The sequence below is a fragment of the Callorhinus ursinus genome, unplaced genomic scaffold, assembly GCF_003265705.2.
Source record: "Callorhinus ursinus isolate GAN/ISIS: 27379988/994484 unplaced genomic scaffold, GSC_fseal_2.0 scaffold82, whole genome shotgun sequence".
Classification (NCBI taxonomy): domain Eukaryota; kingdom Metazoa; phylum Chordata; class Mammalia; order Carnivora; family Otariidae; genus Callorhinus; species Callorhinus ursinus.
Genome location: NW_027397144.1, coordinates 2,667,318 through 2,678,440, shown reverse-complemented (window position 1 = coordinate 2,678,440; position 11,123 = coordinate 2,667,318). Strand labels below are relative to the sequence as shown.

The 11,123-nt window shown below is 50.9% G+C and overlaps 1 protein-coding gene across 6 annotated transcripts in view; it reads left to right on the top strand.

Annotated features, from left to right (window-relative positions):
* Nucleotides 1-1,140: 1,140 nt before the first annotated feature.
* The window catches only part of CACNA1A (calcium voltage-gated channel subunit alpha1 A), a 211,941-nt gene continuing 201,958 nt past the window's right edge, over nt 1,141-11,123 (top strand). For 5 of the 6 annotated variants that reach the window (XM_025863270.2, XM_025863269.2, XM_073887697.1 and 2 more), the window contains exon 1: nt 1,493-2,005. In XM_025863270.2, the coding sequence (XP_025719055.1) occupies nt 1,713-2,005 (293 nt within the window). In that variant the 5' untranslated portion in view covers nt 1,493-1,712. Of the gene's footprint in view, nt 1,276-1,492; nt 2,006-11,123 lie in introns of those variants that run through there. The other variant, XM_073887694.1, reaches the window with a different exon arrangement.

Below are 11,123 nucleotides of genomic sequence, written 5' to 3'. Positions count from 1 at the left end.
ACCCAGAAGCCCTATCCAGCCCACTAGGATCTGGTTTAGTTATCTGCCTCTAGCAGTTAAGATTTGCCACCTCTGGAGTCTTTTCAAAGAGGAGCTGAGCCTTTTATTCCAGCTTTCACGGCCCCTGTGACTTGAAACTTTGACAGAAGTGCGCCCCCAAATCGTTCTCCTCAAAAATGTGTCTTTTGCTAAACGGACCAGATTTGTTTAGAGACTAATTGCACTCCTGGACACGAATCTCCTTCTCTTTTTATCATTAAGTTTCTTCCTCCCTAACGTACTCCTTGCAAGCTGCTGAGAGTGTCCGGTTGTCTGCAATCGAAATGGAACCCATTGGAAAACAAGGTTTCGTCCCAGGGGAGCAGGAATCTGTCGTCCCAACTTCCCCCCTGCCTCCCGACCATCCGGCTCTCCCCTCTTCTCCCCCACAAACTCCGCTGAGCCAGGTCCCCTCGCGGCTCCGCGATTGGTCGCGGGCCATCATGTGTCGACATTCTGGGTGGGTCTTTCTCCCGTTAAACTCATCAATCGCTCCTCTTTGGAGCTTCGCTGGCCAGTGGTTTAGACCTTTGAGCCCATTTTCCTTCTTCCTTTCTCTTCCCCCACCCCTCCACACCAGTCTTATTTTAGCAAAACCTAGAGGAGGAGGAGGAGGCATTGGGGGGTGGGGGGAACGCTAGGCATTGCAGCATCCGGGAGCAGCTACTGAGTGGCTAAGCGAACGGCGCATACCTCTCTCTCCCTCTCTCTCTTTTTCCCCTGTTGGGAATTTTCAGGATTTCATTGCTGCAATTTAACCCCAAGATGAAGCACGGTTGAGCGAAAGGCTGCGCGCACACGCACACTCACACTCCTTCGTGAGCAGAAGAGAGCCGCTGGTGATTCAGGAAGAAAAAAAAAAAAATCACCCGGACCCTGCGGCTTCAAGACTCCTTAAAAGAGCCCTCCGGAGCGTTTCCCTTCCCCTCCCCTTCTTTCCTTTCCCGTTAATATTCTTTCTTTTCATTTAATTTTATTTTTTGGCTACAGATCTTTCAGCCTTTTTAAGGTCTAGAAACTCAAGCAAAACAGGGGGATTTTTTTTAATTTGGGGGGCTGCCCTCCCCCCTGCAAAGACCTGGTTTTTATTTTTATTTTTGCAATAAAGATTTTTTCTAATGGGCCGAGCGCACTCCTTTTGCAAGATGCCAGCCTGACCCGGACCTCGGAGGAATTTGAAGCTTCCACTGCGTCCCGGGGGGGCGTCCTTTGCAAACCGTTCGCGTCTTAAAGGGGGTGTGCGTTGTTTTTTTTTTTTTTTTAACTGTCTTTTTTTTTTTTTTTCCCCCCCGGAGTGGGTGGACTGGGGATTGCCTGGATTCCTTCCTCGGTTATTTTTTGCCTCGCTTCCCTCTCCCCTCCCCCTCCCCGGCCCCCGCGCCCCGCCCCCGCACCCTCCTCCGCCCCTCCTTCTCCGGGGTCAGCCAGGAAGATGTCCCGAGCCGCTCTCCCCGGCTGGGGCCGGGCAGCCGCCTTGTGAGCCCCCGACCCGAGGCGCCGAGCCGCCGCCGCCCGATGGGCTGGGCCGTGGAGCGTCTCCGCAGTCGCAGCTCCAGCCGCCGTCTTGACAGCCCCGGCAACCCCGGCAGCATCGGCATCGGCAGCGGCGGCGGCGGCGGCGTCTTCCGCATCGTTCGCCGCAGCGTAACCCGGAGCCCTTTGCTCTTTGCAGAATGGCCCGCTTCGGAGACGAGATGCCGGCCCGCTACGGGGGAGGAGGCTCCGGGGCAGCCGCCGGGGTGGTCGTGGGCGCCGGAGGCGGGCGAGGAGCCGGGGGCAGCCGGCAGGGCGGGCAGCCCGGGGCGCAAAGGATGTACAAGCAGTCAATGGCGCAGAGAGCGCGGACCATGGCCCTCTACAACCCCATCCCCGTCCGACAGAACTGCCTCACGGTCAACCGGTCTCTATTCCTCTTCAGCGAGGACAACGTGGTGAGAAAATACGCCAAAAAGATCACCGAATGGCCATATCCTTTGCCCGAACCCGGCAGCGAACCCCGGCAGCTGCGCCTCCCCTCCTCCCTCCGCTTCCCCTCTTCCAGGCTGGGAGAGAGACCCGGGGGTTGATGGGAGGTGGGGGGGTCTTCCAGGGGCTGGGAGAGGGGGCACCGGGGAGGAGTGTGGAGAATCTCTCCACCCCGAGCTGGGTTGAGCTACCGTGGAGGCTTGGGATGGGGGAGCCGGGGGAGTGGATTCCTCCTAAGGACCGATTCCAGAATGAGGGCTGGGCCCTGGGGTCGTAACAGGGGCCTGGGTGGGAGCTTCAGAGCCAGTTCTGGATGGGTCAGAGTTTTCCCAAATGAGCATGGACCCGGCCGGGGCCTGGGCTCTCTGGCCAGGGCAGGAGAACCGTGTTGGCTTTGGCTGCGTTTCCTTAGGTGGCCCTCACTGGAATGCACGGGAGCCTCCAGAGCTGGAGCCCGAACCCAGCTCACTGACTTCTGCACCCCTGCCTTCCCCGAAGAGGGGGCCCGCTCTCTTAGGGCAGGGCACTTAGGGGTTCCCGGGGCCAAGAGCCAGTGGAAGAACACGTGGCCTTCACACGGAGGGGCTAGCACTGGCCAGAGCTCATATCCCAGGGTGGGCCACTGGCCCCGATCTGGGAAAAGCAGTGGTGGGTTGGGGGCACTTATTCTCCCCTATGTCTGCCGGTCCCATTTCCTTCAAGCACTGCCCGGGGACCTCATCATCGTTGGGGTGTAGAAAACATCCTATTTGCGCCATCTGGGGCCCTGACCTGGAAGACCCAAATGGACTCTTTCAATAAGGAAGATAGGGCAAGAGGAAATGAGGTGGCAGGTCCTTCCTAGGTATGGTGTCAGGCCTTGGGTTGTATTCAGCTTCTCCCACCCTAGGGAAACCGGGAGGGGACACCAGGAGAATCAGCCTCCATGTGGACACCTCGAGGCAGGTAAATGCCTTCTTTTTTTTAAATCAAAGATCTGGAGGAAGAAGGTGAAGACCACATTTTCCTCTACTGAGATGCTATCAAAATGCAGATCCCCTTGTGTTTCTTTAAATCTGTGTCTGCTTGAAATAAACCTTGAGGAGGGCTTAACATCTGTTGAGATGTAGGCAGGCAAGGATGGGTAATTAGTCGGGCTTTCTAGCAGTTATCTAAGCATGACCCAGATTCCAAGTGGGGGGATGCACCCTGCTCCCCAGGCTGACTGGCCACTGTACCATGCCCAAATGTGCTGCTCCTCGGCTTGGTTCCAACTGGCTGCCCTCCGTGTACAAATGAATGGGGCTGGATGGGCCCCTGGGGCTCCGAGATGAGCCCCCACTCCTTTGTGTTTGGTTTCCACTGTTACATACTCAACAGGACTGGGCCCCAGGTGATCCTGGGGTTGCTTATTTGAGGAGCTCTGTGGCTGGTGGATTCATTTTTAGGGGAACTCAAAATTGAGCAAGCTTTTGGCTTCTGGGTGCTGAAATTGTAGGAGGGCTCTGAGGTTTTGGAGTGTGTGAACAGTCTACTTTGAGGGTGGTGAAAATTAGGAGGTTCAGCTGGGGTCTTTCTGGAGGGGCACACTCCTAAGCACGATGTCATCTTGATTGGTGCATGAACCAGGAGCCCGGTCTTTGCCTCCCAAGTTCCAACCTCGTGAAGACCCACTGAAATGCTCAGGGGTCTTGTGATCACTCTGCCTGCCTCCCCATCCTCCGCCCCGGGAGTGGTGGGGGCTTGGAGGGTGGCAAGGTGTCAATGTGTGCATGCTCAAATAACTCCAGGGGGTGTTTAGGAGGGAATCACTGGGCTGACAGGTTTCCATGTTGAAAATGGCTTTAGATCGCCTTCTGGAGCCTGGATTTGGAGTCTTCTAAGAGGAAAGGAAGGAGGTGGGAGTCCTAATGTGTCCTCAGCTCACCCCGTCCAGACTGAATCCTGAGAGCCGATCAGAGAGCTGTTGGAGAGGGAGGGGATTGCCAGGGACCCCTCAGAAGGAAGGATCTCTGGGGAGGGATGCAGGTGATTTGGGAGCATTCCATTGGTACTTTACGTTTTCTTTGGCTTTCTTGCTTTGTGATGAGTTTGTGCATTTTGTTCTCTGCAGACAGTTTTTATTCCCTTTTTGGCCCGAGGCAGCAAACATATTATACAGCCCCACTCTGGAAGGGAAAGCTCTCCATCCCCCTTAATCTGTCACCAAGCAGGGTAATCCAGGTCTAAGCTTTCTGGGGGGTGGGAGGATGAAAGGAGAGGGGACAGAGAACTGGGTGGGGGCCGCTGGATAAGGGACTCGGGACCAGTGCAAAGAGATGGGCTGTGGAAATGCTGACGAGCCAGGGTAGCAGGGCAGCTGTTGGCTTCTGTATCCAAACACTCCTGCCCTTTAAAATAATGTCTTTCAGTACTTATTCTGAACTTTTAGAATAAAGTCTAATATATGGGTACAAAATACCTAAGTCAAGTCTAGTTTAATATGTGTTCACAAAGTGACCACAATCATGGCAAACAGTACCAGGACAAGAAAGAGGATGTGACCAGCTCCCCAGAAGCCCCCCCTCAGACCCCCTCCCCACCACTCACACCACAGAGTTAGCCACTACCCTGACTTCTAAGCCCACAGGCTCATTTTCCTCCATTTGGACTTCCTGTCAATGGAGTCGCAGACTGTGTTACTGTGTTTGGTTTCTTTTGCTCAACAGCACGCCTGTGAGATTCATCCAGGTTGCTGCAAGTGGTTGTAGGTTGCTCCTTCTCGTTGCTCTGTGGCATTTTACTGTGTGACTCTACCACAATGTACTTGTCCCCTCTACTTGTGAGGGGCATTTGGGTAGTCTCCAAATTTTGTCATTAGGAACATTCTCGTACATGTCTTTGGCTGAACTTTTTTTTTTTTTTTTTACATTCCTCTTGGGTCTGTACATAGGAATGTAACTGCCCCTGCCATTCTTGGATGCATGTGGAGCAGGGCGTGTATTTGGAAACAGCATCCACTAAGGGTGTAGCTGACTATGGAAAGCACCTTCTTCACTGTCTCATGGAGGAGTGAGCGAATGTTCCGTGAACTTGGCTGTATGCTCGTAGGGCCTAAGAGTGTTACTTCCAAATGTAAATTCCAGCATGGCATGCTGGGGGAGGGTGCAGCCTTCTGGTCTCCATGCCCTCAGACACTTTGCCACTGCAATGCCTTTTACCCTTTTGCACCCTATTCTCAACAGTGCCTTCAAGCTTGAAGCCAGCCATGAGAATTAAGGGTTCTCCTTCATTTTAGTTTTGTCTTCTGAAGCAAGAAAACCCAAATGGAAGTCTTTGATGTTCAGATTTACATTGCTGCCTTTTTCTCTTGGAGTGTGCTGGGCAGCAGTCCGTCTTGATAACACACCTTGGTTCCATGTTTTCGTTGATTGGGAGTCTGATTTCAGTGCGGCCGTGATGGTGCTGGCTTCTAAGGAGCTCAAATCTGTCAGCTCAATAAGGCGCATCTGTCAACCTTACCAGAGCCCCCACTTAATGCCACTCACTCCTTCTGATGTGCTACCAAACGCCAATGTGAATATCATCTTCCCCCAGTCGAGCTGATGCCAGCAGATCTCCCACTGAGCACGATGTAGGAATTGGGGCCGTTGCAAGAGCCGCGGACCCAGGTCTGTGCTGTCACACTCGGTCTCCTGAATCGCATGCAGGATTCCAGCTTTTCACCCGTGTCTTTGGCAATCTCAACAAGGGGCCGAGTCCCATCACACCAGGTAACCTATGGACATTGGCCGATTGGTGTTCCCCAGTTTTTTAAAAGAGGAATGTTCTGTATGGGAACCAGAGGGAGCCCTGGGTGAAGTTGGAGCATGTTATCAGCCTCCGCTGGTCCTGCAAAGTAGAATGTGCTAGAAGATACTACTATAGAAGGCAAGACAGTATGACCCCATGATACTTCTACTAGACCTGGACGGCTGGTAATTCCAGAAGAGCAGAATTCTGAGAAGTAAGAGTTAGCTTGGCTTTTCCATTGGGATTTTTTCCCCCCACAAAGGTGCCGTCCCTCCTCTGCAATCCCCGAACCGCAAAAGCTCTGAAAACCGAAACATCAGATCATATCGGGCTAAAATCCTACCTTGAATTGACCTGAGTTTATAGTCTTTACCTACAGTCTTAATTTATCCCACATGGTGTGCGTTTTGGTGTGTTTTGATGCAGAAATGTTTGATATGCTTGATTATGGGGTGCTGCTCCAGCTCCCTACTGGGAGTGTTATGTATGTCTTGTAGTGTCTCCCAAACTTTCATGTGTGTGAGGACTGTCTTGTTAAAATGGTGATTTTAACCAAAACTGGCCCAGCAGTTTTGGGGTGGGGCCTGGGGTTTTGCCTTTCCACCAAGCTCCTAGGGATTGCCCCTGCTGTGGTCTGTGGGTTCCACTGGAAGTAGCCAGGTCATATCATAGATTCATCCTGGGACCTTTTTCTTCTTTTTCTCCAAGATCAGGTTTATTGAGGTATAAATTACTGATAGCAAAATTCACCCTTTTTACATACAGTACTGTTGAGTTTTGACAGGCACGTGCATATGCACAGACAGACATATGAAGTAGCATAACCCCTGTCAAAATCAAGATAGGGAGTGGTTTCAGGGTGCCTAGCTGGCTCCGTCGGTGGAGTGTGCGACTCTTAATATCGGGGTTGTGGATTTGATCCCCATGTTGGGTGGAGAGATTACTTAAAAGTAAAATCCATTTGACAGAGAGAGAGAGAGAGAGAGATCACAAGTAGGCAGACAGGCAGGCAGAGGGAGAGGGAGAAGCAGGCTCCCTGCTGAGAATGGAGCCCAGTGCGGCGGGGCTCGATCCCAGGACTCCAGGATCATGACCTGAGCTGAAGGCAGATACTTAACCGACTAAGCCACCCAGGTGCCCCCTAAAAGTGAAATTAAAAAAAAAAGATTGAGCAGTTTCATCATCCCACGATATCTCGTAATGCTTTCTGAGTCAGCACTACCCTAGACCCTTGCAACTGATCTGTTCTCCATCCTTACGTTTCTGCCTCTTCCAGGAGGTCATATAAGTAGAATCATACTGTAGGTAGCGCTTGGAGCCTTGCTTCTTTCGTGCAGCCATTTGAGATCCATCCATGTTGTTGTGCGTATGAGTAGTTCGTTTCTTTTTAGTGCTGAGTAATATTCCATGGGATGGCTGGACCACAGTCTGTTCATCCATTTCCCAGTTGAAAGACATTTGGGATGTGTCTAGGTTGAGCGATAGTGACTAGAGCCTCTATAAACATTGGCAGACGAGCTTTAGTGGGAACATTGGGAACATACATCCCATTGCTCTTGGGTAAGTAAATACCCAGGAGTCAGATTGCTGGGGTGTGCGGTAAGTATACGTTTCACTTTATAAGAGACCACTTTGAGAAAATGACCAAACCATTTTCTCAAAGTGGCTGTGCCCATTTTATATTCCTACCCTGGATATCCCTTTAAAAGCACCAAATTCTAAACTCCAAAGCACGTCTGGCTTCTAGGGTTTAGGTGAAGGATTGTGGGCGTGTGTAGGCAGTCCTGGAATGGTAGAATTAAGTACCAGTCAGAGGAATGGGGAAGAGCGAGGGAGGGGGTCTCCGGAGTGGGGAAAGGGGCTCTCTTGCTTGGAGCGTGTTGGTTCTGCCATTCACAGTAAAAAGTCAAGCTCTGAGGCCATGACACTCATGCTTGTCACCCTTGTTCTCCACCGTAGCCCTACCACACCTGGCACAAAGTAAGTGCTCCATAAATGTTCTCCCAGTGAGTGAAAAGTCCTCTTGCCACCCATTTGCCCATCATATAGATTTGCTCTGCCCTTATGCCAACGTTTTATGTTTTCAGTGGGTTTTAGGTACAGGGGGTGGGGTGGGGGCACGGAAGGATATGTGTGCTTGAGGTTATCAGACCAAAGAAGGTCTCTGAAGTTACAATGCCTGAGAAGTTGGGCAGCAGTGGGCCCTTGAAAGTGAAATCCAGTTTGGATTCGTTAATCTGAGTGTGGCACCCTTTAAGGCAACCCTCGGGGGCTTGGGGGGGATGTCTATTGGGTGCTTGGGGCTTATATGCCCCCCCCAGCCCCCAGTAGCAAGCACACATATGCACTCCCTCAACAATGGAAGGCACCACCGGGAAAGTGGGTTCGATCCAGAGATCGTCAAAGCCCAAAAGCCCCACAGTTAATACATTTTGGAGAATGCTAACTCAGCTCTTTGGGAAGGATCAGTGTGGTGCCATGAAATATGACAGAGGAGAAGGAAAGCATTCTGTGCTCTGGACTGGCCAGGCCCAGGTTCGAGGGACTCCCCCGCCAGGCTGTTTTGGGCACCAGAGCCTCAGTGTGTATATGATGAGGATACTGCTTCTGATAGCATCTGTCTCGGAGGACTCCTGGGGAGGTTAAGTGGGTTCACACATGGTAAATGCTCAAGTCAGTATCTGGCACGAAGAAGCTCTAAAATACATGAGCTGTAATGTTGGAGAGCATTTTTCCCCCTAATGTTTTTTTCTGGAAACTTTGGCTAGAAATCATGTTCTCTGGGTAGGAGTGGGAGCAAAGGGCCCCTCCATGACTGGCCAGTTTGGATTCGTTAATCTGAGCGTGGCACCCTTTAAGGCAACCCTCAGATGTTCTGTATTCTCTGTTCTCTCTGGAAGCTTTAAGGGGGGAAAATTCATGCCCACTTGACCTATTTTTCTATTCCCTTCGGTCTAAGATAAAATTAATTGTCTTCCTCTCCCTTGATCCCTCCCTTTGTGGGTGACAAGGTGAGGGAGTTTTAAAGTGTGTAATTAGCTTCCCTGTTCTCCCTTCTACCCCATCTCCTTGTTCTGAGCTGGCTAAGAGTCCAGCCTGAGATAGAGACCACATGCCTTGGGACAGCTGCTGTGGTCACCCCAGGCAACCAGTGGGGGTTTAACAGCAGAACCCTGCTCAGCTTTGGGGTTAGAATATGTCCCCCTCCTCCCAACTCCTGTCTTTCTTATTTCTTGCCTGTCCCTTAACTCCTAGGAGAATAGAGAAGGCAAAGAACATTCCAGGAGAGGGAACCAGAGGGTGGGCTCCACAACTGGGGTTTCCAAAACCACTGGACATTAGTCCTTGTCTGGATAGGATGACCAGATGTCCCAGTTTACCTAGGACTGTCCTGGTTTTGGCATCTCAGGAAACCGAGTAGGTCTGGGCAAACCAGGACTCTGGTCACCCTACTGGTGAGTTCTTAACACCCAAGAAGGGAGAGAGGAGGGAAACAAGAGATGGTCTAGTATGCGGGAAAGGAGAAGATAGGTGGCTTTTCCCCTCTGAAAAGCTGGGACTTTTTATTGGAATGAACTGTGCTTTTGGAAGCCGCCTATTTAAGGCAACTAATACAAGAGAGATCCCGGCTCTGAAGCGGAAGTTCTGAGTTAAGTCCAGATCTAGTTTTGTCATCTCTCTTGAGCCAGAGATGGCTTTTATCTTCTGTTCAGACTGGGAACATCCTCGGATCCTCCATGGAGGTGCTCAGGGCTCAGGTTGGACCTGGAATTTGGAATTAGCAGTCCCTCCCCAGAATGACACTATTCCAGAGGCAGGGCCCCCTCTCCGGAAGCTGTGAGGGAAACTCAGCTTCGTTGCCCACCTGCCAGTAAATAATATTCACGCTGTTAAGTACTGTTCTCCTTTTAGGTCTGTGTATAAAATAAATAAATAAATAAATAAATAAATAAGTGTGTGTGTGTGTGTGTGTGTGTGTGTGTATAATTTTAAACCAATTTCTAAAGTATTTTTATACAAGTAGCTTTTGCAGGAGGGCTAAGTCTGATTTCAAGAATAAATTGACAGATGTGTCTCAGAGGAAGTGCTGATGCAGACCCAGAACTTGCTGGTGGGAGGGAAGGGAGGGTAACATGGTTTCCGACCTTTCAGAACCTGCCATGTGCTTTTACCTCAATGACCTTTATTATTTTCCTTATTAAGGATAACGGGCAGGGGAGGCTATGCTGACTTTCACTTGCTCCCATGAAATGTTTGTGGCACATCATGGAGACGATGTAGGAATGTTCCTATCTGAGCGATAGCACCAAAGAGTGGAGGCGGAGAAGAGGCAGGGTAGGGGAGGTGACTTAGCGGGGAGGCAAAGCATACAGGACTTCAGGATAGGTGACCCGCACTGCACATCTCAGCTCCAGCCCCTAGTAGTGGAGCCTCAGTCTCCTCATCTGTAAAATGGGCAGAGCAGCCCTACACCCAGGGAATTCTGGGAGGATTAAAAGATACTGTGAACAGAAACCATGTGGTGTGTATGATTATGCTGTGAAAAGGTTGGCCTTCAGACCACACGATGGTGAGGGCTGGGTTTGTGTGGCCGCCGCGTTGGCCCTGAGCCCAGCACCTACAGGGGCTGAATACATATCTGTGGGGTGTTTTCTCGCACTTCCCTTTAACAGCCTATTGCTTTAATCTGGTTCCAGGCTCACCACACACTCTCAATATTGTCTCTTCTTCCACTTGTTTTTCCTTATTTATTGTAATAGTAACGCTGGTGGACCAGGTACCTAAGTCACAAACTAGAATGGTGGTCCTCCAAGTGTTGTCCCCAGCCCTCCAGGGTCAGCATCACCTGCTCTAGGGCAGAGGTGCTCACCTTGAGCATGCATCAGCATCACCTGGAGGGCTGTTTAAACACAGGGTGCCCGACCTCACCCCTAGAGTTTCTGATTTAGGAGGTTTGGGATAAAGTCTGAGAACCTGCATTTCTGGCAAGTTCCCAGGTGGTGCTGCTGCTGCTGGTCTGGGAGCACACTTTGAGAAACCCTGAACTAAACATGATCAGTAACTTAATTCCACCTGTGGTCTCTGACATCCCTTTTCCTCCTACTCCTCCCCCACTGCATTCCCCAAAGGCAACAGCTGTCTCTTGGATGCTATCTCTTGGATTGTGTGTGTCTTCCTCCCTCCCTCCCTCCCTCCTCCCCTCCCTCCTCCTCCTTCTTCTTCTTCTTCTTCTTCTTCTTCTTCTTCTTCTTCTTCTTCTTCTTCTTCTTCTTCTTCTTCTTCTTCTTCTTCTTCTTCTTCCTTCTTCTTCTTCTTCTTCTTCTTCTTCTTCTTCTTCTTCTTCTTTCTTCTTCTTCTTCTTCTTCTTC